Here is a 14,402-nt window from a genome sequence, read left to right as displayed (position 1 = left end):
GCTAAAACAGCTTGTTTCATGGAGATGATGAATTAAGGAACTTAAGATTTTTTATCGTGTTATTATGCAAAGCTGCTCTGATGCACTCCCACAATAAAAATACTAAACTCAAACTGAGCAGAATGGGTCGCCTTTAAAAACAAAATCAATTTATACTTGCACACTTTTAATTATGAGTATCTTTTACAGTGTGGTGTCAGATCAGATTTAAGAGACTGTTTCCTCTGTTGTTGAGACAGTCTCTACAGCCCGAGTGAGACACAGCGTGCTTCAGCCCTGCTAATATTTATCCAGACAGTGTGTGATAAAGCAGGTGCGGCGGGGTGGAGCGGGACAGTGACGGCGTTTTATCGATCGTAAAAGGGCCACGTGGTCTCAGGTGTGTCCCAGCAGGAAGTGACCTCCCTGTGGAGGGAGGGGGTGATGGTGGCCAGAGAAATTGGGGCCTTGACGGGTTAGATTGTCTAAACGAGCTGCTATGGTGATGCTGAGCGAGCCATCACACTCATTCAGCAGTCATCCATGAGTCAGCCTTTCTGACCCCAACAGTTTTAATCCTCCCTGCATGAACAGAAACAGGCACATTCATCGTTACCACAGACGGTCACAGCTGGAGCAGGATCAGCAGGAAACGGTGACCAGGATTCAAGGAGGATTCAAGGAGGATTGAGGGTTACCTGAATTATGCTGCAATAGGTCAAAGGTGCTGGAAGATTCCCATGATGCACTGGGTGTTTCTTCTTCACTCACTATGTGTTAACAGACCTCTCTGCATCATACCTGCTATTAATCTCTGGTCGTGTCCAAATTCATGGACTGCTTCCTCCTGAGGCCGCATTTGTAGACCGATTACGTCACAGCGACGCGCCGAAGGCTGTCCAAGTTTGTAGACTCCTCCGAATGCAGCCGATAAATGCGTCCTCCTTTTCCCCGAATTTGAAGGATGGGTCGGGTGTGTCCTTCGTGGCCCACCATATCCCAGAATTCATAGGCCCAGCCAAACTCCAGTTTCCAACAATGGCGGCCGCTACTAAGTTTTAAAATTACTCATACTAATCTTTCTGGGTCACAAAATAAACTTTTAACATATTTTCAGGCGAGAAAGTAGCTGTGTAAACATCAAATATCTGCTCGGTTTATCAAGATATCGCATTTGCAAAAGTGCTTCGACGTTTTCGGAGACGTCTGCTACCCACCAGCTCGATTGCTCGCCGGGAGCTCGAGGGTCACTGAAGCCGCCGAGAACGGCACAACTCCCGGCACATCATGTTCAGATCACCGCGGACTTTCGCTGCTCAGGTTAAACGTAATATATAAGTCACTTAGACAACCTAAAAATGTTATTGTTGGGCTTTTTTCAGTGTTTTGTTTGTTCGTGAGTAAATCGATTTGGCTGAGATTAAAGTTTAGATTAGATAAAATAAAACTTTATTAATCCCCCGGGTGGGTTCCTCCGGGATTTTCACACAGCTGAATAAACGTCAAACAGAAAACTGATTAAACAGAAGTGTGAGACGGTCGAGAGTTTACTCCAGTGTCCTGTTATATTTTAGATAGCAAGGAGCAGACGGCTGAGACAGCGGTGACGCTAATCAGAAGGCTAGACCGTCCAATTTCACGGCCGTTTACTTCCGGCCTACCCGACCTTCTGAGGACCCGGCCCACGTAGACCGCGAAGGCCGGGTCCTCAGGAGGATGCAGCCCATGAATTTGGACACGACCTCTGTCTCTCTTCCACAGCATGTAATTTTATCCTTCCTTCCTTCTCTCGCCCTAACCAATCACAGCAGATGGCCCCGCCCCTCCCTGAGCCTGGTTCTGCTGGAGGTTTCTTCCTGTTAAAAGGGAGTTTTTCCTTCCCACTGTCGCCAAAGTGCTGCTCATAGGGGTTCATATGATTGTTGAGTTTTTCTCTGTGTATTATTTTAGGGTCGACCTTGGAATATAAAGCACCTTGAGGCGACTGTTGTTGTGATTTGGTGCTGTGTAAATAAAATTGAGTTGACTTGAAATTGAAAATATCTGATGCACGAGTGCAGACAAAACAAAATGAATTAACTGCTGAGAAATTACATTTTTATCCCTCAGAGTCTCAAATGTAATTGGACAAACTAACATCATTTTTTTTGCCCTGCATTTCTTTATTTGAGAAATTCTTGGGTTGTTTTTGCAGTTTTCTTTGACTCCTTGTCAGTTTGCATATGAAGCTCTGTCAGTCTGAGCAGAGACTACAGCCCCGAGGATCTCACAGCTCATCAGTGACCCACTGCAGCCACACACGCTCATGCCATAACAATACCTCCACCATGTTAGACACATGACATGGATGCTTCTAGATCATGAGGTGTTTCTCTCCTTCTGCATACTTTTCTCTTCTCATTATCCTGGTAAAAGTTCATCTTGGTTTCCTCCACCAAACAATTTTTTTTCAGCGCTGTGTCGGCTCTTCTCGATTTTTTCGACTTCCTGTTCTTGAGTGTAAGCCGTGGTTTCACAGTTTCACAGTCTGTGGTCGATCCTTTTAGTTTATCCCGTTCTGTTGAAATCTGTATGGCTTGTAATTTTGTGCATAGCACAGGCAGAAAAAACACCAACAGGTTGACCTGCACCGTGATGACACCATCCTCGGCTTTCTCCACAGCTGCTGGATAAAATCCAGACTCAAAGCCATGAGTCAGTGCTCGATTGGGAAACCCTGGGATGATTTACTGAACCACCCTGATGATCCTGACAATGTTGTTGGAATGTGACAAGACAGATAAGAAAAAGATATCCTGGGAATGCTGGACTGGATTCATGGTACAGGGTTTGGCTTCTGTGTATTGGGGCTATAAAGACGAGGTGTGCAGTATGGGGTCATGAGTGAGATTAGCTTCTCTGAAAAAGTTGTGCAAAAGATTTCTTTCTTTAAAGGTTTCATACCGCTGCATGCGTTTTATCTACAGTAATCTGTGCTGGTGTAAAACTCCCCTTTTTTTGGCTGCAGATATATTTTGTTTGGATGAACAACGTCTCTGAATATTACTTGTTCTAGAAAAATGTAAACATGTGATTCCTCCTTTGAAAGCTGTTCTCTAAAAGTGAAGAGTCCTGATGAAGGGTGTTTACTTGCTGGGAGGTGAGGAGCTTTACACAGTGGTGTAATGCAGAGGAATGCGAACTGAGTTCAAGCTGCCCTCGAAGGGACGAGCTGAACTCTGAGGGTCAGAAAAAGAAAATAAGGACTGTCTGCGTGGCGCTGATAACACAATCAGAAACTCAATGTCGTCAGAGATATGAGAGCTGAGAAACGAGAGCCAGGTCTGCTCCGTGTGTGGAACTGAGGCCGACGCAGATCATCCACAAGAGGGCAGCAAAGGCCCAGTTCGCCCGAGTCCACTGCCGAGCATAAAGGCTCATCGTGTGACTGTTATTACTGTTATTAAATGAAGCAAACAGGATGAAATTTTTATGATGCAGCAGAAATGAAGGTCAAACATCTGCCGGGTGCAGGAAAGGAGACAAGGGAAGGACAGAAGAGAAGATTACATTAAAAACAGAATGGAGACGGGAAAAGCAAAAGAAGCAGAGAAGAAGGAAGTAAGGACAGAAAAATGTCCGACCCTTATTTAAGGTGCTCTCTGAGATGGCGCTCGGGTATCTGCAGCGCCTCATCTGATCCTCTGTTTTGCTGACACTGGACTTAACCTCGTTAGCAGCTAATCCTCAGGGCCACATTAACAGCTTTAGCCTGGAGTCGCCACAGTCTGCTGCAGCCCAGAGCTGTAAACAAGCTCCAGAACCAAAACCAGGCCCTTACCAATCCACCTTTATCCAAACCAGAGACAAAAGGCTGTGAAACGTCCACGGCTCTGAGGACAAACGAGGCCTCTGACTTGTGGAATCAAACCTGTAAATTAGAGTTATTAACAGCTTTATTACAACAAGTCAGCCACAGTGATGGTACTGAACTCGACATGTTAGTCGTCGTTGGACCTGGAAGCTTTTTCCCTAACGTAGATTCAGTCATATGGAGCAGGTGGGATTCTAATAACAGAAATAAATCAGTGGATCGTTTCATTAAAAACAGAACATAAAAAGAAAGCTTTTTAATTTTCTGCCCCTTGTCTGTTCTTTGCCCAAAACACCTCAACTAGAGTCATTCAGGACGTGTCCCAGTCAGATGGTCAAGCCACCTTAACTGGCTCCTTTCGATATAGAGGAGTAGCAGGTCTGCACCTCCTCAGCCCTCTAAGCCCAGAGGAAGCTTGTTTCTCGTGGCCATAGACTGATCATCCCCAGTGCCATCAGCACCTCGGGCTCTTTGTTGCTCAGTGAGCTCTTCCTTAGCAAAGAGTGACTGACTGGGGGGGTCGGCTGTTGCCATTTGCACAGAGGGGATGTTCTTGGTCGGGGGTCATGTTTACGTCGATGGTACCCAAGGTTTCCCATCAGAAGATTGTTTTTCAGTTATTTATTTGGTGTCCGATTGCTGGATAGATATGAACTTTATTGATAAACCATTGTGGTTTGGTTTGAGGACTGTGGTTCCCTTCATGGTTCAGCTTCTGAAAGTGTAACCTGATTCCATGTCTTGCCCTGCTCTGCCTTTCATCGGCTTAGTAATCTTGTTAGCAGAGTTCCTGCGTAATCCTCCCACAATGTTCATATCCCTGCAGGTCTACACGGCTTCTTCCCCGCAGCTCTGTGGGATGCTGCTGGACCCCAACTGAGCAACTCAGGTAGGACAAGAGACGCCCAACACTTTGACCACTGACACCTCCATGGATGCTGCGTAGCTTTGAGAACAATGAAATAAAGTAGATTAGGTGCCGTGTTTCGCTTACGGTTCAGGTGCATGCCCTGGTTTCGAATGGTAGTAGCTGGTGATTTGTACTCTTTAAATTTGTTTATACTTATAGTTCAATTTGATCTTCCTGAACCAATTAATCAGGGCAGGAGACACAAGGCTGAACCATAACTATTATTTTCTTCTTGGTCTGTGGTTTTATCAGGTTGTCCTGTAAATTTGATAAACTTGATTGCTGCTGATGCCGTGAACTTCTGCTAACACACACTCATTTGTTTGATATTGATACCCAGTTTTGGGTCTTGTGGAGGTCTAACTGAGGCAGAGATTAATTAAACGTTGTTTCTGTTGAATTTTCAAAAGATGTTTTTTCTCTTTTTAACATTTTAGCATAAGCATCAACAGGAGCGCTCCCAAAGTCGCAAAACTGAACCGGGTGAGGGGTATACTTAAGTAACTTTGAGCACATGAAGTCAAAATGGTTTAAAACTCCGAGTCATGTCTGCTGTAAACTCACCAGAGGTGCTCTTCTGTGAGGTTTTCTTTACCTGAACTGAAGCTGGAGGGTGTTGGTGACTCTGAAATCCTTTGAGAGTGTTTCAGTGGAAACTACAGGAGAATTCACGTTATTTTTCCTTGGCTGCCTAGAAGAAGAGTTGATGATTGGGGAGGCTTAGTTTCCCCTGTGGATGACGAAGTATGATATATTGTTCGTCGATCAGGTTAGAGTTGATTCATAGCCTTCATAGCCTTGGCTGTCTCACACAACATGAGAAATTTGTAATTTGGGATGACAGAGTTAAAACTGACTTAACACAAATAATGTATGGAAACAAAAATCGAATCTTTTAGTAAAAAGTGTCACTACAATAATTTTAAAATCCAAAAAATCTGCCTATACTAAAAATATACTTATGTGAAAGTATTAATTAACCCAAAATATAAAGTGCAAAAGTAAAAATATAATTTATGCACTAATTCAATGTGTAAGTGTTCTGTTTTTAAATATTACACTCCTGAAATATAATAATGTCTTTTTATATGATTAATTGGTTAAGTTTATGGTTTGTGTAACGCATCATTAATTACATAAATATACGTCTTTAAACCTGCTTTAGCTGTCAGATAGGGAGTGTAGTGTATTGCAACAAAAGGTAGAATATTTACCTCATAAATAAGGAGGTGATGATGCATAACGAAGCATAAAATGAAAGTAACTTAAAAAATATACTTAGTTACTTTACAGGATGAAAACAATGGTCCAGATTAGTTTTGATAAATCTGGTTTAACCTGAGGGTTCGATCAGTTAGGAAGCTCTCTCTGTTTTGGCAGTTATCTGAAAGTCTAAAAAGAATAACCAGTCAATTCGAAAAGCTCTACTGCTTTCCTAAACCAGCTGATTCGCTCACCTGGCGAAAGAGCCAACTAGCTTAGCAGCTACCTTAGCAACAAAAACAAAAAGCGAGAGAGACAAAGACACCATGAAGACACAGACAGATGAATCCTTGAGTTTTACTTTTTAAAGCTAGACTCGCTTATATTTTTAAAAAAAAACATGTCTGTGATGTTATCTGCTAATACAACCCGGCTTGATTAGCTTTGCGACAGTAATCAAGATGCTAACTGTAGCATATGAAACCAGGCTAGCTAACCTAGCTAAATATATTAAAACTAAATATAAATATTAAAAAATAAACAGCTGATTCTTTAGTGTGACTTAGTCCAACTAAACACTGAAAAAGACATTTTTAATCGACCAACCTTTAAAGTCCAGAAAAACAAAGAGACTTCAGGCTGTTAGATAATGCTAACGTTGCATTTTATCACAATAATCATGCAGCTTTACCAGTTAACGTGTCAACTTTGTTCTGTGGTTGAAAACAAGCCAGCCAATATACTTCAGTGTTAAATTTATGGTAATGTTGTTGTATTTCATTATCAAATGCAGTGTTTTAGAATATAAATATAACATGTTCACATCTTTCCATGTTGGCTTTCCTTTTTTAGAACTGGAAAAAAAAGAAAACTGACTAACAAATTAGTCAGCTTCCCAACTGGTTAATTGGCACATACCCCAATTAGAAAGTAAACGTGCCAAACTGGAGACCAGTTTAAATGAACGTATGGGTGCAGTGAAAAGCCGTTTTGTGCTGCCAGGCCTCCTGTGGAGGATTAGGGTCAGCATCGGTCTGATCTAATTTGGACTGACACTCAGCCAGACAGGATCTTAACACCATTAAGTGCAGCGGGAAGCGGGTCAGTTGTAAACTTAGCAGTGATACAGCTAATTGTGTTTGGTTGTGTCCTCATTATCCACAGGCGTTTCTGTAGTGATTGTAAACACAGAGCCTGCCCTGACATGAAGAAGACGATAATATTTAGAAATAGGTTCACACTGTAACGGCTGACAGTGTCTGTTCTTCTTCTTTGAGGATGTTGAGCTGGGTGGTCAAAGTTGTTCCCCAGCCGCCTGAGCCCAAAAAACCTGAAGAACAGAAGGATGCTGCCCCGCCCCCTGCCCCGCCCCCTGCAGCTGCTCCGCCTCCAGTTACTGTAAGCTTTGCCCAACTAAAACATGTTTTATTGTGTCATGTTTACGGAGCATTGTGAGGCAGAATGGGTTGTTTGCCTTAATAACTCAAATTTTTGTGCTGTTCTGGAAACCACAAGTCTGTGTGGTACCGCCACACTTTAACAAAAACACATGTTATTAACAATGTCACAGAAAAGATCTGCTCTACCCATAATATTAAACTGAAACAACAATGTTGGTGATTGGTTACCGTTACTATGGAAATGTTGAGACCCATCAGTTGAACCTGAAACTCATATCATCAAAATCAAATATTTTTTTTATAATCTTGATTCAGCCTGGACCTAATTGGCTTGTTTCAAGGCTTAAAACTCTTTATTCTGAAACTGATCGGAGAAAACGAACAGGAAACTCACTACGGTCACTGTTAAATCCATATGGACTATCATGATTCTCTAAACTATGGTGTTGAAGTGTGTGTGCTAAATGTCCATCATGATACTAATAATTTTATCCAGAAGTAGTATTTGCACTGTTACTTTTTATGCATTATTTTAGTTAAATATATATATAAGATGACTTTCTTTTGTGTGTTAAACAGGAGAAGAAAGTGAAGTTTCAAGATGAAGTCAAAAGTGAAAGTAAGATCATTCCCATGCAAATCATTTAACTTTGTGTTGCTCAGTCGGCATCTTTGTTTTTTAAAAATATTGAACATATATCAATGTTTGACTGACAGCACCAAAAGCTGAAAAAACAATGCAGGAACCTCAGACAGGAGCGGAGAATGGGTAAGTTATAACCTACAAATATACCACACAAGACACAATGTTTAAACTTAAACACAACGTTAAACCTAAACTATAAAAAAAGGAGCCAGCAGTGCAGCTCATATTTTCCTCCTTATTTCCTGAAACCTTTCCTCATAGTTGCATAAAAATTAGTTGTTATTTATACGCAAGTTACAACTGTATTTCCAGGAAATCCCAACACACACTGGTTTTATTTATAAGGACAAATATTTTTCCAAATGAGTTTATTTGTTTGGAAAAGTACACATGAACAGTATTATAACAAACATTATGGTACAACTGATAAATATACAACTCGGAGTTCCCAGTTCAAGCTATGGCTGATAGCTACATTAGCCTAAACTGCTGCTAAATTAGCTGAAATCTAATGCTAATCTAGTGCTTCAAACGTAACTGAAAAACTAATTTTCCTCTGAATTTTCTTAATACTTCTATAGAAAAAATAGCTGGATATTTATGACATTTTATAAAAAAATTTTTTTAATTGTTTTTATTTTTATTATTATTTTTCAGTAAAAACCTAACTTAAAGGTTTTATTAATCCTAAAACCTAATATTATACAGATTTACTAATTAGTACTAATAGCTCTAAAATTCCTGTTTGATTCAGTAACTTTATTAACTGTTACTGTATTTTTCCACACTATAAGGCGCACTTAAAAGCCTTTAATTTTCTCAAAAATCAACAGTGCCCCTTATAATCCAGTGCGCCTTATGTAAGAATTGAGGTTGTGCTTACTGACCTCGAACTGATTTTATGTGCTACACAGCGCTCAAAAATCTGTCAAAAAAATGTTTTAGTGTGATTTTGCTAAGCTATGGAGCCGCACCGCTTGATGGATTGTTGGAGCATTCCAGCTACTGTAGTCAGGAGCCTCGCAGAGTAATCTGGGTCCTAAACTCCGTCTCTTCAGGTCCCAAAGTCAAACAAACACTGCGGCATCACTGAGAGTTACAAACTGTCTAAATTCTTTCAACTTTAATAAAATGATTAGCGTTGCTGCTTTACCAGGTGTAACAATTAAGTTTAACATCCAGGCATCCATGAAAATAGAATTTATTACATTTAACGGAGTTAGAAGTTAGCAGGAAGTTAGCTCGCTAGCTTCCACCTAAACATGATATAGCATGTTCTGACTTAGAGATTTCTGAAACAAATTAATATGTACAGCTCTCCTGTCACTTCCAACATAAATGAAGACAGAAAACTAAACAGCAGTGACGTTTGTAGGGTTACTGAAGTTGGGCTAGCTGGTATATAATGATGTGCTACGTGATTGCTAGAAACACAGCTATGTTAGCATAACATAAACACAGTGAAGCTGGAGGATGAACGCTAACTTTATTCCACTCTGTAAAAATTAATGTGAGGGTTCCCGATGGTTAGGGACAAATTCCATACTCAGGAGAACAACTGAGATTATCCATCCACGATACGAGGTTAGTCATTAATATACTGCAACAACATGGAAATAGAGCAGCTGTTAGGGAATTCAACATTAATGAATCAATGGTACGGAAGTGGAGGAAACAAGAAGAACGAGTTGAGTAAAGTGTTTTGTTTTGCTTAATGCGCCTTATAATCCGGTGCGCCTTATAGTCCAAAAATACGGTACTACACGATGAAAACGTGATGTTAAAGATGGATTCTTCACTGTGAATGTTTCAAAGTTTAATTCTATCTGTGATAATACTCCACTGGAGAATGCACCGTTAGCTTGCTAAGAGACTTTCCCTTCTTAATGATTTTAGTACCTGTTTTCTTACCTCTGACTCCAGTGAGGGAAGTAACCAGGGACATTTTCCTTGTACACACTAAAGATTAAATATCTCTTTATGTTTTTCAGCCTTTAAACAAGCTGCATAGTTTCAGTAGCATTTTTGATTTTGAGCCCTGATTATATTTCGGTTCAGTGTTACTTTAGAAGGGAAACAAATCTTTGCTTTGTTCCAGGAGAGTGAATAAAAAGCCTGAATTTAAACGTTTACATCCTCAGCCCAACAGCTGGGTCTCAGAGCGGCATGCTGATGTGGATCAGCGGCGCTTTGCCTCAACCCGCTGTCTCACCGAAAATGAGCCAAGCAAACTCCACTGCCAAGGTGAGGTCCTGATAAACGACCCTGGGTCTGACGCAGAGTCAGACTCAAGCTACATTTTTCAAAAAGATAAATCTGGGAGGTTTTTGTACACATCAGATGAAATCTCTGTTGGTTTACAAGGTGGCAGTCCTGATTTTAGCCCTTAGTCAGTTTTTCTGATTTAGATTTTCAAAAAACAGAAAATTGATCGCAGCTTACACACACAGAGTATAATGCTCACTATCTTTATAATTGGCTAACAATCTCACCTTAACAGTTTCCCAGGATTCTACCTGTAGTCCTTCCTGAAAGCTTCATCTGAACCCCATACCTGCTTGGTGTCTCTCCGAAAGCGCTCGTAGGGCCAGTTTGAGAAGTTAGTTTGTGATTCAGAAAACGCTGTTTTTACGAGTCTCGGTCTGATTGATTTGAACATCTGCTGCAGCTGGATCCAGCAGCTCTTTCAGGTCCAGCTCTTTTATTGTTCTGATAGTGTTTCCTTCTCTTTTCTCTCATGCTGCCTACTCACAGGAGGAAGTTGAACCAGCCAGGTAAACACCTGTGTGTGAAACAGCTCTGTGTTCAGTCTCGTGATATTTGTGCAGAAGCCGGAAACGTCACAACTGTTAGACTCAGTAATGGACTTTGTATTTTCTGCCCTGACAGTAAACCCGAAGACGAGTGAGTAACCTCCATAATAAAAACTAAATACTGATCTGATTCCTAAGCCGATCAGCAGGCATATTGCCAAATAGTGAGCAGCTTGAAAAGCCTATCAATGAGCTGAATGCCAAATAGTGAGCAGCTTGAAAAGCCTATCAATGAGCGGAATGCCAAATAGTGAGCAGCTTGAAAAGCCTATCAATGAGCGGAATGCCAAATAGTGAGCAGCTTGAAAAGCCTATCAATGAGCGGAATGCCAAATAGTGAGCAGCTTGAAAAGCCTATCAATGAGCGGAATGCCAAATAGTGAGCAGCTTATCAACAGGCAGGATGCCAGAGATCGAGATTCTTTACGAAAAGCACCAATAGATCAGATGCCAGATAGCAAGCTGCTGTTTAATCCTTCATTAAGCTTCGTTGGATCTTCCGCAGCGCCCCCTAGTGTCCCGTAAAATCCCTCTCACAGTTATTAATGGGTGTTTCTTCCATAGCAAAGGGATGATTGCCTGGATATCTCAGGGTCTGGAGAAGGTTGTTCCTCAGCCTGAGTTGAAGAGCAAAGAGTCGCCCACAGCTGAGCAGCCGGCAGAGGTACGCCAGCACTGACTGATGGACTCCAGCAGCTTCATCTGAAAGCTGTTCATGTCTCGGCCAAGTTACTCCTGGCCAGTCCTTAATTGCACCTAAACAGTCAACATATTTTGAAGGTCTCACTGTTGTTGTAAATAGTGTTTGTTTTAAGTATCTGACCAAACCCGGCCATCGACTGTCAGCTAAAGTTATTAAAGCTAATTTACATCTCTGATTTCAATTTTATTTTAAACAAAAACACACATCTGACTCTGGAGTGTTTCGATCATTAATAGTTCTTTTTAAAAAAGTTCTGCTAAAGTCCAACATCCAACACAATCATTTAAAGAAATCCTGAACACAACCTGAAACCCCAACAGTGTGTGGAAAGCTAAAAGTCATCTTAAACATTGGGAAATCATTGATTACAGGTTCTGCAGTGTTTCCATCTCCATGATCATATTTTTAGCTTTTACCAAAATATTCCTGCCTTGGTTACATGCTTTTTTCTCCTCAGGTGCGTCAGGCTGCACCTGCTCCAGGTGAGAACAGACCTGAATATGTTTGCAGACACAGACTGGATTTTAGCTGCTGCTCAGTCAATCATCAGTTTGCTTGTATTTCAGCTGCAGAGCCTCCGGTTACTGTGGTGGAGGTGAAACCGGACCAAACTGAAAACAAGCCACCGAGGTCAGCGTCCTGTTTTACAACATTATCTTTGCTTTAAATAAGCTGCTTAATTTGCTTAGAAGCACGTCTGTGTTTTATTTAGATGCAGGGCCGTCAGAACTATTTATACATTAGATCAGCGGTCCCCAACCCCCAGGCCATTTGGTACCGGGCCACTAGGGCTGAGGCTCGGGTGTGAAATTCATGGTTTTCAAGATTTTTATCGTTTTTTAATTTTATTTTTTAAATGTTTTTATTGTTAACTCGGTTTCCCCGGGTCTTTTCCTTGTGTTATGAATAAATCTTCTTTTTTGTGGTACTGATACTGGTTTTATTTTGTTGTATTTATCTGTGACACCTTAAAGGCTGGTCTGTGAAAATATTGCCGGGCATAAACCGGTCCGTGGCGCAAAAAAGGTTGTGTGCCGCTGCATTCGATGTTAGAGGTGATGGATGGGTAAATGAGACTCAGGTGAAGATAATTAAGCAAAACAAGAAATAAAACTTGAGATAGAAGAGAAAATGAGACAAACAAGACATAAACTGAAGGTTAACACAAAGAAACAGAACTCAGCCACCTCACAGGAGCTAACTGTTCATGTGATATTTCTGCCTGTGTTCTTACCCACAGCATGATAGACTGGATCAAACAGGGCATCGAGAAGGTGGTTCCTCAGCCAGAGATCCATGTTCGCTCAAAAACGGAAGCTGAAGCTCCAGCTCCGGCTAAAGGTATCTTTACTTCTTATTCAGCCACAAATCATCATTATAGACTTATTAAACTCAGAGATTTTCTTTCATGTTGTGGTGGTAAATGTTTGATTTGAACTGCTTTGCTTGGTTGAGCTCACCTGAAGTTCGTGTTCTGCTGACAGCTGGAGAAAAGAGAGTACTTCTTCTTTCGAAAACAAACATTTGGACATTTAATCACCTTCGACTGGCTGTACTTTTGTGATATTTGGTCCTGGTTGAAAAATAGCTCCAAAAGAAAAGACTGTGCCAGTGTTGGAGATGTTATATACTTTTTGAAAGTTGCCTGGACAAACCTGGTGGACTTTCAAACAAAAGAAAGGTTGTGTTTAAAATTTGATATAACCCTTTTTTTGTCAGTTAGAAGGAAATATACGACTGGACTTCATTTTTTGCAACAGACAATGTCATGTCTGCCGGCATTCTTTGAGCTCCCTCAAAAGTTATAGACCAACACAGAGGTCAGCATAGTTGTAGATAACCTTCACAAAAACCAATAGAATCAGCATTTTATGGAAATACATGTTTAGATATTATTCAGCAAGATAATCTTTACGAACTGATGACAGCTTTCTGATTTTTTTAACTATAAATGCAGTTGCTAACAGCAGTGTAAGCTAACACTAACATCCTCTGATCACATTAAACGTCCAACATCTGTAATTCTACTTAGCCTCTTTCTGCGAGATGCCTTTTCTTGGACATGTAAAACTTTAGGATTCAGTGGTGCCATTTTGTAAAATTGTGCTAATATGATTTGCTCCTCCCCTTTTAAACAGCTGAAGCTCCGCCTCCAGCTCCTCCACCTGCCCCCAAACCAGCCCCAGAGACCGAGAAGTGAGTCAAACCTTTGTCACGGTGTTGTGTCCTGTTTTAAAGTCTTTAAAAGGGAATCAGGCCCTGTGGAATGATCTATTTTACTCTAAATCGGACCATAATTTACAAAATGAACATCATGTTTCATTCGGTAAGATTTAAAACTAGTGATTGAGACCATAAACTCACCGGAAGGTGTTACTCAGCTCAGAGATCAAGTGAGCAGGAAGTACATTTTCTCACAGCCTTCTACAAAATCATACCAGAGGAGCCGCCACCTGCTGGTCATTAGGAAGAATGCGGGTTTAAGGCAGCTTTGCAGCGGCTTGATTTTTCAAAGCTGGAAGCTCAGGTCTCTCCTACTTTTGTCCTCACAGGTCCACCAAGGAAGCCGAGGAGCCACCAAAGTAAGTGGAAACATGTTTATGTTGAGATAGCAAAGTATTTTGTCCTTGTTAGCAGGGAAGCTAGCGTTAGTCCAGACAGAAGAAAAGCAGTTCAGCGTCAGGTTTGGTCCTGAAAACCAAACAAACCATCCCTCCGTGATTCCTTGCGGATGTTGACTGTAGTTTTCTAAAGTCTTCTTGTTGTTCTTCCAGCATGATGGGCTGGATCGTCAATGGGATCGGTCGCATGTTGCCTCAGCCCGTGCAGAAGTCGGTGAGTTGCTGCTACACGATGCTCAGCTCTCGCAAACATGCCATAAAATCCCAGTTAGGT

The 14,402-nt window shown here is 41.2% G+C and overlaps 1 protein-coding gene across 6 annotated transcripts in view; it reads left to right on the top strand.

The window, feature by feature from the left end:
- Nucleotides 1–3,739: 3,739 nt before the first annotated feature.
- The window catches only part of cngb1a (cyclic nucleotide gated channel subunit beta 1a), a 42,378-nt gene continuing 31,715 nt past the window's right edge, over nucleotides 3,740–14,402 (top strand). For 3 of the 6 annotated variants that reach the window (XM_085164426.1, XM_085164425.1, XM_085164424.1), the window contains exons 1-14: nucleotides 3,741–4,721; nucleotides 7,223–7,343; nucleotides 7,925–7,964; nucleotides 8,063–8,114; nucleotides 10,133–10,235; nucleotides 10,746–10,765; nucleotides 10,881–10,895; nucleotides 11,369–11,468; nucleotides 11,965–11,989; nucleotides 12,074–12,137; nucleotides 12,748–12,848; nucleotides 13,646–13,703; nucleotides 14,060–14,089; nucleotides 14,282–14,342. In XM_085164426.1, the coding sequence (XP_085020552.1) occupies nucleotides 7,224–7,343; nucleotides 7,925–7,964; nucleotides 8,063–8,114; nucleotides 10,133–10,235; nucleotides 10,746–10,765; nucleotides 10,881–10,895; nucleotides 11,369–11,468; nucleotides 11,965–11,989; nucleotides 12,074–12,137; nucleotides 12,748–12,848; nucleotides 13,646–13,703; nucleotides 14,060–14,089; nucleotides 14,282–14,342 (789 nt within the window). In that variant the 5' untranslated portion in view covers nucleotides 3,741–4,721; nucleotide 7,223. Of the gene's footprint in view, nucleotides 4,722–7,222; nucleotides 7,344–7,924; nucleotides 7,965–8,062; nucleotides 8,115–10,132; nucleotides 10,236–10,745; nucleotides 10,766–10,880; nucleotides 10,896–11,368; nucleotides 11,469–11,964; nucleotides 11,990–12,073; nucleotides 12,138–12,747; nucleotides 12,849–13,645; nucleotides 13,704–14,059; nucleotides 14,090–14,281; nucleotides 14,343–14,402 lie in introns of all 6 variants that reach the window. The other 3 variants (XM_085164416.1, XM_085164406.1, XM_085164423.1) reach the window with 2 other exon arrangements.

The sequence above is a fragment of the Neolamprologus multifasciatus genome, chromosome 1 (assembly GCF_963576455.1).
Source record: "Neolamprologus multifasciatus chromosome 1, fNeoMul1.2, whole genome shotgun sequence".
Classification (NCBI taxonomy): domain Eukaryota; kingdom Metazoa; phylum Chordata; class Actinopteri; order Cichliformes; family Cichlidae; genus Neolamprologus; species Neolamprologus multifasciatus.
This window is presented reverse-complemented; position numbering and strand designations above follow the sequence as displayed.